We start from the raw sequence: 15,423 nt of genomic DNA, 5'->3' as shown, positions 1-15,423 counted from the left end.
GGTGTTCTTTTTTCTAGCAATGGAAAGACATGGTGTAAAGAGATTCAGTAAATGAGATGATATGACATTTTTCCAGCAGCAATTTGTATAAGACACTTCCCTGGTAAGCTGTCATGCTACTTTTCCTTACCAAGGAAGAGGAGCTGGATGGGACTTTTCATTGATAAATATGATATTTGGGATAAGATCTTTCACGGAAGAGAATGCCTCCACACCATAGTGTCTGCCTACTGGGCATTCAGCAAAATCTTTTAATCTCTTGGTTTATCGCTTGTCATTTCTACAGGAAGTGCTGGAGCTGGAGAGGACTCTGGGAGGATACCTGCTGGAGGAGCCCAAACCTTTGCTCTTTAAAGATAGTTATCACAATTTGCGTCTCTCTATCCATGATATTCCCCATTCACTCTGGAGGAGCAAGCTACTGGCCAAATACCAGGTTAGTATCCTTAGAACATGGGATTTCAACTAGTCCTCAGGACACACCCAGACAGTCAGGTTTTCAGGATGTCCACAATGAATATGCATGAGAAATCTGCATGCACTACCTCTGTTGTATGCAAATCCTATCTCATGTATATTCATTGTGGGTAGAGTTGCCAGATTTCCTCGTTAAAAAAAGAGGGCCCCATTCCACCATAGCCCCGCCCCCACACAAATCTCTCCCAGCTTGGTGCTGCATCTGGAGGGCCTCTGCACATACACAGACATCAATGTGATGACATTACGTGCATGCGTGTGTGCATATGACATCGCATCGACATCCACGTAAGCTCAAAGGCCCTTCAGACACAGCCCCGAGCATAGAGACTTCCAAAACCCAGATAAACTGCTGGGTTTTGGAAATCCCTCTCTGCACCTGGACTGCTTTCTTAAGAGGACATGTCTAGGTTTTCCCGGACATCTAGTAACCCTAATTGCGGGTTTCCTTAAAACCTGACTGGCTGAGTGTGGCCTTGAGGACTGCGATGATAGCCACTGCCTTAGAATGTCCTATACTGTGAAGTCCTGTAAAAAATTCTTGCAGTGTGGAGGGCATTGTCAGAGTCTTCATACAACATTCACCCTGGGCCTTCTCTGAGCGCAAAACACTGTTCTATGGTGGAGTTTCTTATTCTGGACTGTTCTGTTACTGCAGGAAATTCCCTTTTACCATATTTGGAGTGGCAGCCAGAGGGCGCTGCACAGCACATTCACTCTGGAGAGACATAGTCTGTCCTCAGCAGAACTGACCTGCAAAATCTGTGTGCGACAGGTAGAAGGAGAGGGACAGATCTTCCAGCTCCATACTATGCTCGAAGAGGTAAGACAGGGATACCAGGGGGGGCAGGACAAGACACAACATTTCTTATTCTGCAAGAGTCAGCTCTTATGACACCACCTCTTCATTCCATTTTGCCACTCAATAGATTATTTTGCAACTGAATGCATCACAAAAATTTTTTACCAGTTAATTTCACCTTGCATCATTTTACCTAACTGTAATTAAATAATCATGATGATTAAATAGTGATGTTTGCTTAATTGGATTTAGCTCACACCTTTTCAGTAGTAGTTCAGGGTGAATTACATTCCTGTCATCAGAGGGCTCACAAGCTAAGGGAGGTCTTTTACTAAAGATTAGTACATGTTATCTGCAACAGGGCCCATAGGAATAAAATGGGTCCTGCAGCAGCTAACATGTGTTAATCTTTAATAAAAGAACCCCAGAGTTTGTGTCCAAGACAAGGGAGGGCTAAGTGACTTGCCTAAGATGATGAGGAATGTCTGTGGGTTTTCAACTGGGCTTTCCTGGTTGTCACCCTAGTGACCTAAGTACTAGGCTACTCCTTCACACTTTCATATTGTCTCCTGTCATATAATTGGGACACAGAAATGTGCTGTAAGACCTTTCATGCTAAAGGTGGCTGCAAATGTTTCTGAAATGTGAACTACTGGGGAGTAGGGTTCTGCTTGGACCAGATGGGCAACTCCAGTCCTCAAGGGCCGAAATCCAATCGGGTTTTCAAGATTTCCCCAATGAATATGCATTGAAAGCAGTGCATGCAAAGAGATCACATGCATATTCATTGGGGAAATCCTGAAAACCCGATTGGATTCCGGCCTTCAAGGACCGGAGTTGCCCATGCCTGGCTTGGACTCAGAAGCCAGTGCACTAAAATTCATGTTAAAAATCTTTTAGTTTGCATGTTACATTTGCATTTCATATACTGTTAACCAAAATTATGTTCTGCAGAGTGTGCAGTCACTGAAAAAAGTGGACACAATGTGTAGCATATATAGGGTTACCAGATTTGTTGAAGCAAAAAAAGAGGACATATGGCCCACAGAAACTTGTCTCTTCTTCCCTGAGCTCGGGAAGTAGAGGACCTCCGAGCATGTGTGTATACGATGCAATGATATCACTCACATGTGCACTTGCCCATGATGTCATCGCATCGCATCCTGGCTTGCGAAGAGGGTCTCCAGACGAAGCCCCAAGCTCTTATCAGAGTCGGAACTTTCTAAAACTCAAACTGCCAGGTTTTTGAAATCTGTCTGGATACACGGACTGAGATAATTCTGGATATCTAGTAATCCTAAAAATATAGGTTAAAAGTTTAACCTGCACACTAGGAGGGAAATAAGCAACATTACCAGCTGTGCATTGTTTTGCACATTACAATGCAGCCCTTCTTCCATCTTCTCCAAAAATATATAGAAAGGAGCCTCGTATGTCTACTTTCAAGTCGGTGCTATGCAAGAGGGAGGAGAGCAACTGTAGCCGAATGTTGAGAAGTCATGTAGGGGAAAGAGGTGATTGCTGAATCATTTGGAGTTCTGGTCTTGTGCTTCCTGCTCTCTGTACTGTTTCCATTCCTATTATTTATTCTCTGTCTTCCCGTATGCGTATGATGGTGAGCCTCTTGGTTCCAGTTTGTTCCCAGTTTAGTTAGTCTGACTATAAGGGTTTGAAAAGGCCGGGGGTAACAGAGAGCAGGGACCATGGAAAGAAGTAGTGGCATACAAAGGGCAGGGTGGTGGTGGGGAGTCTGCCCTGGGTGCAGATCATAAGGGGGTGCTCTGGTCCCTTCTCCACACTACAGCCTGCAATCTTCAAGTCACCAGCAATGTCAGCAAGCTAAGTATACTATCTTTGATAGCCTGGAAGCATTCCTCTACAGTGTTCTGCCTCTGCAGAGACAGTAAGTTGAAGCAGAGGGAAATCTTCTTTAGCAGGGTGTTCAGCTGACTGACGCTGCCGGTGGCCCGAGATTACAAATGGAAGCCTACAGAGAGGAGAAAAGAGAGAGAGAGGTACCCGACTGAAAGAAGGGAGGGTAAGGGAGAAAACTGCTAAATTGGAGGAGAAGGAGGGAGAAGAAAGACAGATATACCAGACAACAGGGAGGGAGGAAGGGAATGGAAGAAGAGGGGAGATATGCTAGAACATGGAGGTGGAGATAGAGAGGGGAATAGAGGGGGAGAAGGGAAAGAGAGGAGAAAAGAGAGTTGCCAGAGCATGGAGGGGGGAGGGAAGGAGAGAAAAGATATGCCAGAGCATGGGAGGGAGGGAGAGATAGAAGGAAAGGAGACAGAGATATCAGACCTGGAAAGGAGGAAGGAAAGAAGAGAGATGCTAAACTACAGAGGGAGGGAGGGGGAGATAGATGGAAAGGAAGGAGAGAGTTGCCAGACCATATGAGGGGAGAAGGAGGGAGAAATAGAAGGGTAGGAGACAGAGATACCAGACAGTGGGGTGGGGAGGACAGGAGAGAGATGCTAGAGCATGGGGGGTAAAGGAGGGAAAGGAGACATAGATACCAGAGCATGGGGGGGAGAAGAGATGGAAGGGAAGGAGGCAGAGATGCCAGGCCATGGGATGGGATGGGGTAGGGAAGGAAGGAAGGAAAGGATAGGATATAGATGCCAGAATATGGGGGAGGGGATGGAGACACAGAGAGGAGAGATAAAAATGGAAAGAGGAGTAAAGCTATAATGAATCATGTAAATAGGAGAGAGGGGACAGATGCTGGATGCACGAAGGAGAGGGCAGACAGTATATGGAAGGGGCCTAGAAAGAGGGCAGATGCCACATGGAAGGAGGAGAGAGGTCAGACAGTAAGGGGCAGAGAAAGTAGATGGAGGGGGCAAAGAAAGAGGGCAGATGCTGAATGGAAGGGAGAAAGAGGGCAGATGCTGGATGGAAGGAAGAGATTGAAGAGAAGATGAGGAAAGCAGAAACCAGAGATGACAAAGGTAGAAAAAAGAGAACTTTCACCCTCTCTTTTTTTTTGTTTGCTTTAGATAGATGTATATAAATAGAAAATGGAAATAAGGTGATTTTTATTGGACTTATTTTAATACATTTTTATTAACCTTTGCAGACGAAAACCTCCTTCCTCAGGTTACATTACCATAACAGAAGTATACTGTTTGACTTGAAGAAGGAGGTTTTGGCCTATAAAAGCTAATTGAAAAATGTGTTAGTCCAATAAAATGTTATTACTGTGTTTTTCCATTTATTTATTTCTATTAAGTCATGTCGTTTCAAGAGATTTCTTAGCAAAACAATTGCCTTTCAATTAGGCAAACAGAATTCCTGGTTGAGTCCTTTGATTTTTCAAAAGCATTTGTATATTGCTTTTAGAAAGGTTTTAAAAACTCATTTGTTTGATAAATTTATTACATAGTCATTTTTTATTGTTTTCATTGTACTACCTTTTTAATGCTACTTTGTATAATCATTGTTTTAATGCTAATGTATAATCTTATTTTATGTAAACATCACTGATTGTCCAGTTTTTCTTCTCTGTGTAAAGGTGATTCTAAATTAGGTATAGTGGCTTGTAGCCTTATTCATCTTACTTACCTTACTTAACCACTTAACCATGCTCTTTAAGTGTTAAGTTGAACTCGGGTAATTTTTCCCTCTCATGGAGCACAGCATACTTATCTTTGTTCAAATAAATAGTTAATTCTTCCATTTCTGGAGGTAGAATCCAACATTAAAATGCAGTAGGTAGAGAGGTAAGAAGAACAGGGGAGGAAGGGATATGAGGAGGCCCAGCAGAAGCAGCCTGCAATGCAAGAGCAGCCTGAGCACAAGAAGGAGGCAGAACAAACCCCAGAAGTGCAGACCCAAATGCACGCTAGCAAATGCTCAAGAAACAGCCAAGAGAAGAACGCCAAGATCCTGGAACACATACTAGATGATTAATTACAGCATCCTGTTTGGCAAAGATACTATATGAGTCCTTGGCTGTGAAGCAGTGCAGAAAGAAAACACTGACAATAGAGGCTAGCAGCTTATGAATGTCACCCATCATATTCAACATTAAGATCAGGGCAATGGGCTCCCTATCCAGGAAAAGGCAACTAGGACACCAGCATCAGAGCTAGGTAGAGGGTGGAACTGCCTGTTCTTAATTGGTTAAACAAATTGGGGAAATGGTCTGCAACATCAATCCCTAAAGGCCTGGATAAAACAGCAGATGAGCCTTACAAGACAGCAGGTCAGGGACCTTACAATTTCAAAGTAAGGTTCAGTGACTGAGGCTGCATCAATATCTAACTGAGATGCTTAACTTCGAATGCTGATTGTTGAAAAGTAGGGGAGGATTTAATACTTTGGAATAGGGCAAATGGGGTGGACGGTACTACCTTGGACAGAGATGACAGGCGGGATGTGTATGCTTTAACAGCTGTGCTCAGAACCCCCCCTACCCACCAGCCTCTGAGGATTCTGTGGTCATAGGAGGGCTGCAAAATCCAGTTCTTCCTATGGAATTCTTCATTCTTTTTAGAATTTCCATAGGAGAAATTGAGGACCACATCAATCTCAGCTTCAGCTTTGCACCTATTGACCTGAAAGCAGGGGAGAAGAAAGAAGCAGTCTGGGGTGCCACACTGTCCATTTTTCTCTTCCTCAGGTAGATGAGAGGGTGAGTGAAGAGTAGGGGGAACTGGGCTTGGGGCAGTCCAAGGGAGAGCTTGGCTTGGGCTTGGTGGGTGTGGGGTGAGTAACAGGGAGAGCTTATCTGGGAGCCAAAAGAGAATCTGCTGGGTGGAGAGGCAGCTAAGAGCTGTGCTGAAGCACTAAGAAAGATCTTGAGTGGGACTGCAGCTAAATGGCAAGACAGACATTTGGTAGAGTATATAAAAATATATCCATTTTAATAAACAGATATAGAAGATGTAAGTAACATATATCAAAACACCATATTGTCAGAGGGACGACTGCCAGACAACTAGAAATCTATTGATTTCATGTCTGAAAAGAATTCAGCAGAAGCTTATCTATAGCATGTTTTACAGTGTACATATGGTTTGATTCCTCTATATGTGAACAATTTAATTTGCAGGCCATTGATTGGACAATATTATAATGTTTGTAATACTTTGACTTTACAATTCCCCAGTTTAAAGGGAATTTTATCTAAAAGATTGTATGCTATCTCTTGTCCCATAGACATCATATACCTAGATTTCCAAAAAGCCTTTGACAAGGTACCCCATGAACGCCTACTTCGGAAACTGAAGAACCATGGGGTGGAAGGAGACATACATAGATGGATCAGAAATTGGTTGGCGGGTAGGAGTGAAGGGCCACTACTCGGACTGGAGAAGGGTCACAAGTGGTGTTCCGCAGGGCTCGGTGCTCGGACCGCTGCTATTTAATATATTTATAAATGATCTAGAAACAGGGACGAAGTGCGACATAATAAAATTCGCGGACAACACCAAACTATTTAGTGGAGCTCAGACTAAAGAGGACTGCGAAGAATTACAAAGGGACTTGAACAAACTAGGGGAATGGGCGACGAGATGGCAGATGAAGTTCAACGTTGAGAAATGTAAAGTACTGCATGTGGGAAGTAGAAACCCAAGGTACAGTTATATGATGGGAGGGATGTTATTGAATGAGAGTACCCAAGAAAGGGACTTGGGGGTAATGGTGGACATGACAATGAAGCCGACAGCACAGTGCGCAGCGGCCACTAAGAGAGCGAATAGAATGCTAGGTATAATCAAAAAGGGTATTACTACCAGAACGAAAGAAGTTATCCTGCCGTTGTATCGGGCGATGATGTGTCCGCATCTGGAGTACTGCGTCCAATATTGGTTGCCATAATTTAAGAAGGATACGGCAATACTCGAGAGGGTTTAGAGGAGAGCGACACGTCTGATAAAAGATATGGAAAACCTTTCATACGTTGAGAGATTGGAGAAATTGGGACTCTTTTCCCTGGAGAAGAGGAGACTTAGAGGGGATATGATAGAGACTTACAAGATCATGAAGGGCATAGAGAGAGTGGAGAGGGACAGATTCTTCACACTTCAAAAAATAAAAGAACAAGAGGGCATTCGGAAAAGTTGAAAGGGGACAGATTTAAAACGAATGCTAGGAAGTTTTTCTTTACCCAACGTGTGGTGGACACCTGGAATGCGCTTCCAGAGGACGTACTGGGGTTCAAGAAAGGATTGGACAATTTCCTGTTGGAAAAGGGGATAGAGGGGTATAGATAGAGGATTACTGCAAGGTCCTCGACCTGTTGGGCCGCCGCGTGAGCGGACTGCTGGGCACGAAGGACCTCATGTCTGACCCAGCGAAGGCATTGCTTATGTTCTTATCAGGCCGCTTCTTGTGGTCTATCTTGCCAATTGAAATTCTTAAGAACATAAGAATTGCCATAATGGGACAGATCGAAGATCCATCAATCCCAGTATCCTGTTTCCAACAGTGGCCAACCCAGGTCCCAACCACCTAGCTAGATCGCAAGTAGTAAAACAGATTTTATGCTGCTTATCCTAGAAATAAGCAGTGGATTTCCCCAAGCCATCTCAATAATGGCCTATGGACTTCGTTGTTAGGAAATTATCCAAACCTTTTTTTAAACCCCACTAAGCTAACTGATTTCATCACATTCTCTGACAACGATCTGTAGAAATGTTTGCGATCTTTAAAAAAGTGTTCAAAACTTTCTTGTTTTGGAAATTCAATTTTAGTAGTTAATGATTGGGATAATATCTTGTTCTATATTTACATCTTAGTTAATTAATCCTAGTTAATGTAATCTGCTATGAACTATTTGTTGGCAACAGTGGAATATAAATGATTTAACTGTAACTGTAAAAAAAAGTCTATGTTAAGCTGTGCAGAAATGGGAAGAGTGCCTTTGCTAGAGTAGTGAATGAAAGAAAAAATCATAATGTATGAGGCTTTCCAGTTACTGTTTACAGACTGGCAGTTCCCACTAGTGCAGGGGTGTCAAAGTCCCTCCTCGAGGGCTGCAATCCAGTCGGGTTTTCAGGATTTCCCCAATGAATATGCATGAAATCTATTTGCATGCACTGCTTTCATTGTATGCTAATAGATCTCATGCATATTCATTGGGGAAATCCTGAAAACCTGACTGAATTGTGGCCCTCAAGGAGGGACTTTGACACCCCTGCACTAGTGGCAAGCAACCTAATTGGGTCCTGCAGATTTAAAAGGAAACATCGTGATTATAATATAGACATCCTTACATACTTATATATATATATATATATGAAAAATTTAAATACTGGAAATTGATGGTACGGTTCAGTATATATATATATTCCAGTAAGATATTAGCCAGTTATATTGTAGCTAAATTCTTTTACGGCATACTAATGAACTAAATGCATGTTAACTAATAAGTATTCTGTAGCATCCATAGCAATGCAGAATTATGAGGTCAGAGGGGAGGATTGCATTGGACACTAGACAGTCTCTGATGGGAGGTGTCCATTAGCAGCTATTAAAGTAGACTAGGCATAAGCAGCCTAGAATCCATCTGTCTTTTGAGCTAACCCTGACAGGGTACTGGGCTTGAACAGTGATCCATTATGGCGGTTCTTACATTATTAGGGAAAGGGATTGAGACTTGTATACCGCCTTTTTGTAGTTGTACGACCATACTCAAAGTGGTTTACATACAGGGGAGACATGATCGAAACATTTAAGTACCTCACGGGACGTGTCGAAGTGGAAGATGATATTTTCTTTCTCAAGGGACCCTCGGCCACAAGGGACGGAAAATTTCTGGTGTCGCCATGAAATTTTCCGCCCCTTGTGTCCGAGGGTCCCTACAAAAAACATAGCCTCGGATTTTCTATTATGGATTAGCATTATGCTGTTCCCCGGATACTCTGTTGTTCATGTCCCCGACCCTGAGGAAATATCTGAAACGCGTCGGTGGGGAATGAAGCAGACCCGGTGCAAAAGATAAGTCACTTTAATCGCACAGAATAACTTTATAAACTATTAGTAATTTATTATACCAAGTTTAAAAAGTCACACAAAAGAATGTTCCTGTGAGGATATGCTACCACACGATACATTGGTGTGGCAATCTGAGGAACGTATATGACTTGATATCGAGACTGGTGGAGGTATTCATTGCTTGGCCAGGAGAAGAGTCATCTGCGCCGGCTGACTTCCTAGAGGACGTGCTTCTCGCCGCGAGAGGCAGGTCCTGTAGGCCAGGGATAGGCAATTCCAGTCCTCGAGAGCTGGAGCCAGGCCAGGTTTTCAGGATATCCACAATAAATATGCATGAGATAGATTTGCATCTCAAGGAAGCCGTGCATGCCAATCCATCTCATACATATTCATTGTGGCTATCCTGAAAATCTGACCTGGCTCCGGCTCTCGAGGACCGGAATTGCCTACCCCTGCTGTAGGCAGTCAGCCGGTGTGGGCGACTCTCCTCCTGGCCGGTGTTTCACGGCACACCTGAAATCTCAGGAGGCACACTGGCGTGCCGCAGCACACAGTTTGCGATACACTGCTCTAATCATTACGCCACACTCTCCTCCAAGTTGGTGTCTGCCTGTGGATTTGGAGCTCCTTTGCTTTTGAGTCCTCTGGCCTCAATATGTATTTGCACGGTTGCATTTGTTACAGCCCAGCACTGAGCTGGAAGTGCCCTAAAAAGTGTTGTGTTGCTGCATCTGTCAAGCTGTTATCACCTGTCTTTATGGTTGTTAAATGTTTTTCTCTCCTTGCCTGTCTTTCTGCAAATTGCTTTCCTGCAAACATTTTCATTATGCATTGTATTTAAATGTTCATTTAAGCCTCATTAATGATAGTGCTTAACAGATAGACACTACTATAGCATTTTTGGAAAAGGTGAGAATAGCGATAAATTATTTATTCATATGTAAGTGAAGACCTTAGCTTATTCCATCAGCCAGCTGTGAAAGTTAAACACTGCGAACATGTATCCACTGGAGAATGTGCCTTGAGAGTGGATCCAGTTCCATGGAGTTTAACTTTTTTTATTTGCCCAGAAGGGGAATTAGAGGAATCTGCTTACTCTAACCCTCCATACCAGGGTGATCAGCATTTCTGCTTCTCCACTAGCTGAAAAGGGAAACAGAAGTTTCAGCTTTATCTACATCAGTGTTCTTCAACCACCGGTCCATGGACCAGTGCCGGTCCACAGGGCCAGCACGTGCATCAGGCCCAAAACAGTGTTATTCAACCGCCAGTCCGTGGTGCGATCGATGCGGCGCTATCTTCGAGCCAGCTCCCTCTTCCTAACTGATTCAGTACACAAAGCCACGGGCAGTGGCTCCTACGGGTATCCTGCGCCTGAACCGGAAGCCTTCTCTCTGACGTTGCAATGTCAGAGGGAAGGCTTCCAGATGAGGCACGGGACGTGCAAGGTGCAATTAGTACTATTATGAGGGCGGGATCTGGCCCACAACTTAGCCCAGTGTTCTTCACCTGCCGGTCCACGGACCGATGCCGGTCCACAGAATAATTCTTTTACTTCTGCCGGTCCATAGATGTAAAAAGGTTAAAAAACACTGATCTACATGCAATATTATTAGCCATAGAAGAAAATAGAAGAGAAGTAGAAAAGATTTTTTTATGTGTATTTTTTTCTTATGTTTTTGATTTTAAGTGTGAAAGAGAGCATGCAGTTTTGTAGTCGCACCCAAAATCAAAAACATAACAAAAGAATACACACAAAAAAATATGTGAGAGGAAAAGGAAAACCTTTTTCCATTGTTGTAAGAAGCTCAATGCTTTGGCTCCGGAAGATATCCAGAGACCTAAAAAGGATGAAGCAAATACACTTAAATATGTGCAGATTAGTGTTCAGCCAGAGGGCTCTGTGTTATTTTGGTTTGGGAGTTTTTTAAACGTTGACTGCCACTGCTGAATTAAATCTAAGATATTTAGTGCCATTATCCATAAAAAGGGAATTCTGTAATTGAACATCTGCATCAGTGCTCCTTTTGTGCATTTATAGCAGTGTCTCTGAAACTTTTTAAGCTCTGGCACACTAAGGGCTCCTTTTATCAAGCCGCGCTAGCGGTTTATCGCGTGTTAAACCACCGGCCGCGCTAGCCGCTAACGCCTCCCTTGAGCAGGCGGTAGTTTTTAGGCCAGCGCGGGGGTTAATAAGTGATGAAAAGTCGCACGCGTTAACCCCGCTAGCTCGGCTTGATAAAAGGAGCCCTAAATAAAGCAAATTTTTTTCACGGCACATTATAATTGAAATCAACATCAACAAGCTTATGAGTCTGCCCCAGGAAGTCTTTGCAGCTATTTTCATTGTTGACAGAGTATGGGCAGGAGCGCGTAAGATCGCTCCTGCCCCAGCACGCTGCTAGACCACCAGGGAAACAAGGTAGGCCTGGGGTCTTTCCTCTGGGTCCGGGAGGGGGTTGGTGATGCCAGTTCAGGGATGGAGGGGGAATGCTGCCTTTTCTTGTCGGGGGGAGGGGGGGAATGTTGACAGTATATTGTCTTTTAACAATTATTTTAAAAAAATTTTAAAAATGAATGCCCAATCATTGCAGTGGACATGCTGACGGTGGGGGAAAGTCTCCCGGTTCAGGGGGAGGGAGGTGCTGGGCTGGGCTGATGGCAGTGACGGCAGAAGCAGATAAGGAGCACTAGTGGGAAGGAGAGTGATAGGAATTGTACTTCAGGGAGCACTTCTTGACTGACCCTCCCCCGTCTCCCTCTAAAGCAGGTACGGCAGTGGCCGGCCAGCAAGAGCAGCGCTGCCGCTCCTGCTTTAGGGGACAAGGGGGGAGGGTCAGCTGAATCGGGAAGCCGATTTTTTTGGGTTTTGTTTTAAATCGATTCAAATTGATTCACCCGAAGTGAATCGGTGAACCGATTCGAATCGTGAATCGGGCTGCACTAGTTAAAACCCCATCCTTTTATGTGAAACTATTAGAAAAAAGATCCAGAAGTTCAAACGTGTAACTTTTCTAGACAGCTTATGAAGCCCTGACATGAAAAATCAGCTATTCTCAACATTTTAAATCCACTACTGTAGTTACTTTTTCCCAGAGATGGTCACATATCATTAAATAATCAACTATATTATAACACTAGTAGAGTTTTGACTAGCCCTGTTAAATGTTTTTTTAAACATATCTTCAATTTTCTTATTTGTTACTTTGTCAATTAAATATCATTCTGTTTTTGTTTGTAACAGAATATCAAACCTTTTGATCCATTTTCTTCACATCCTGGAGGCAGAGTGACAACGCAGCTGGGCCCTTACGCCTTCAAAATGCCTTTCTCCATTCGTCAAAAGATCTGCAACAGCCTCGATGCCCCCAACTCCAGAGGGAATGACTGGAGGCTGCTCGCGCAGAAACTCAGTGTGGACCGGTGAGAGATTCTATAACACATATTCTTCCCTGGCAGTGGTCTTCTCCCCTCTCTTTCCAATTCTTCATGCCACTGTTTTTCCGTTTTTTTTTCTCTGGTATAATTTCCTTTTTATGATAGATTTATGTACAAACACAAAAGCAGATTTAATTAGCATGCAGAATAAGTCATTATTACAAGTTGGGGGACCTCATTTGCAAAGAATTTACACTTCTATCTTAGCTTCTTTGGAAATTTGCTAGGGTTGAGTGCCTAAATTTATACTAAAAATCTCACTAAAATCCTAAATATAGGAGCATAGCTGAAAATGGGGCACAAATTTAGGAGCCTAACAAGGACCTAAAATTAATAGCTTCTCTGTTTTTAAATACTGGGCTCAAGAATGCTAAATCTTGATCTGCCTGGAGATAAGACTCACATTTCAGTGTGATAACCATCCAATTGTCCCTTCTCTCTTTTCATAGTTTATTTGTTGTTTGAGGTTTTTTTAGGGGGGGTTGGTAAATCTTTATTAATTTTCAAATATTAACAGTGCAATACAATGAATTTAAATATAAACATCATGAAACGCAGTTTAAATATACAAATAATTTGAAAAACAATCATTTTCTCCCCCCTCCTCCCCATAACTAATAAAAGAAGAAATACCTACCTACATAATGTCTATACTAAGCCACTGTTAACAGGTAAATTTAGCCATTTATTAAATGGCATTTTTAGCTAGAGAAATTCTTCTGAATAACCAGATAAAGACATTTAGTTTAATTTTTCCAAATTATTTAACTAGTTTTGCAAACTTTTCAGTATTAATATCTTATTAAAACTGTTCAGATAGAAGTAAGCTACTGACTTGCGTTTCATTGCTCTTTTTAATTTTTATCTGGCATTATCCCCCTCCTCCTTTGTGCTTTGCTGTTGGAACCAGGACTGGATTTGAGTTATAAGCTTTTGTTTGCAATTGTCTATGGATTTGCCACTCCCCTACCCATTTTATGCCCCCCACCCCCTCATTTTGTGCTTCCTATTAGCTTACTTTAGTTCAGTTATTATAACAATATATTTTGGCTGGAGTGGGAGCCATGATCTAGGACTCCTTCTAGAACCCTGTAATTGTGGGCACTCAATATGGCCTATAGCCTGATGGCTCTGCTTTACTCCTCTCAATTGCCTCCATTAGTATTCTAAGCCTTGTCCAACTTGAGCTGAAATTAAGCCATCAGCTCAACTGAGCCATCAGCTTGACCCTCAATAGACTTCCTAAACTGGCCCAGTAGTTTTAAGAGCAATCCCTAGCATATGCTCCCCAGCTCCCCTTCATTACTTTGTTTTGTCTTCCTTCCATTTGTTTCCTTTGGGTTTCCACTGTTTCCAACCTCAAGTAGGCCATGCTATTCCTGGAATCACTTTTAATCCAAGCCACTGATTCTCAATGATTCTGTATTATAGAATTCAACATTGAATTGATGCGTGCCTATCTATCTCTCTTTTTCCTTTCTCTCTTGTTGTACCTCAGGTATCTGAATTACTTTGCCACCAAAGCTAGCCCAACTGGAGTGATTTTGGACTTATGGGAAGCCATGCATCAAGACGATGGTGACCTCAACACACTGGCTAGTGCCTTGGAAGAGATGGGCAAGAGTGAGATGATGGTTGTCATGGCAACGGAAGGGGACTGCTGAAGGCTTGCAAGGAAGCCAGGAGACTTCGCTGATGAGGACAGAGGAAAGGGTGGGCGGGCTAGGGAACTGGAAATGCCCTTCGTTTATGAACAGGAAAGAGGGGAGGCAGTTCTTCTAAGCAAATGACTCACAGAGCTGTAGCTACTCCTGAGAAGTGGAGGGGTTTTATGCCCTCTTGTTTTATAGCCACAACCAGCCTTAGAAACACCCAGTTTACAAGCCATCCAAATGTCTGATGGGTTTTCGATGCCCTCCACATCCTCTGGCTGGGCTCAAGGAGAAGGCTTCTTTTGTTAGCCATGGCAACAGCTGTTGGTGGATCTGATTTGCTCCTTCCCACTGCACTAAGCAATTAGAACTTTTTATAAGCATTTGTTTTCTCTTTATTTCCTTTCCTTCTTCATCTCTTAACAGCATCAAACTTGCACAGGTCAAGTACAATTGAAACAGACGGCTTTTACTCTGTCCATGCTGTGGAGCAGCTTTACTAAGGCAAAATGGTTTCTTAGGAAACGCAAATTAATTTTATTATCCAGATCTTTGGATGGGTTCGTTGTTTTCTCCTTTATCTTTTTAATGTTTGTGGGTGCGACCGCATACATAACACACCTGTGTTCAAGAAAGGTGAGCTTTGTGTCAAAACTCCTTTCTACTCAAGAAAAATCATTTAAAGGAAGAAGTAGGTGAATCGTTTACAAGCCCAGGGCCTCTTGTTTGAACTCTGATGGCTGTGTGTGCGTTGTATGTCATTCACTAAAAGGACATCAAATATCTCTGCTTTCTATTTTCTTACATATATTTTTCACAGACTTCATTTTAAAGCACCCCTATCAGACTCAGGGAAAACTTTCATTTGGACACTGCTGAGGTAATCGGATTATTTTCTGTCAAATTATTCATAAACAGTTTAGATGGGTAGGAAAATGCAGAAAATGTGTGGGACAGGTGAATAAGAGGGTCACATTATAGGATAACCATTTCACCCAAACAAGATCTTAACATTTCTAGTACATCAGAAGCATAAATGCAACCCACCTTTTGGGCACTGAACTTCATGGCAGTATCAACAGGGGAGTGGGGCATAACCACAAC

General features: G+C 42.8%; 1 protein-coding gene across 5 annotated transcripts in view; it reads left to right on the top strand.

Annotated features, from left to right (window-relative positions):
- UNC5B (unc-5 netrin receptor B) overlaps positions 1 to 15,104 on the top strand; it is a 387,265-nt gene extending 372,161 nt beyond the window's left edge. For all 5 annotated transcript variants that reach the window (XM_033941792.1, XM_033941793.1, XM_033941790.1 and 2 more), the window contains 4 exons: positions 287 to 436; positions 1,136 to 1,300; positions 12,474 to 12,652; positions 14,166 to 15,104. In XM_033941792.1, coding sequence (XP_033797683.1) covers positions 287 to 436; positions 1,136 to 1,300; positions 12,474 to 12,652; positions 14,166 to 14,331 — 660 coding nt within the window. In that variant the 3' untranslated portion in view covers positions 14,332 to 15,104. The remainder of the gene's footprint in view (positions 1 to 286; positions 437 to 1,135; positions 1,301 to 12,473; positions 12,653 to 14,165) is intronic.
- The last annotated feature ends 319 nt before the right edge of the window (positions 15,105 to 15,423 follow it).

Source organism: Geotrypetes seraphini, chromosome 4, assembly GCF_902459505.1.
Source record: "Geotrypetes seraphini chromosome 4, aGeoSer1.1, whole genome shotgun sequence".
NCBI lineage: Eukaryota > Metazoa > Chordata > Amphibia > Gymnophiona > Dermophiidae > Geotrypetes > Geotrypetes seraphini.
Note: the sequence above shows the minus strand (reverse complement) of the source record. Positions and strands in the feature narration are given on the sequence as shown.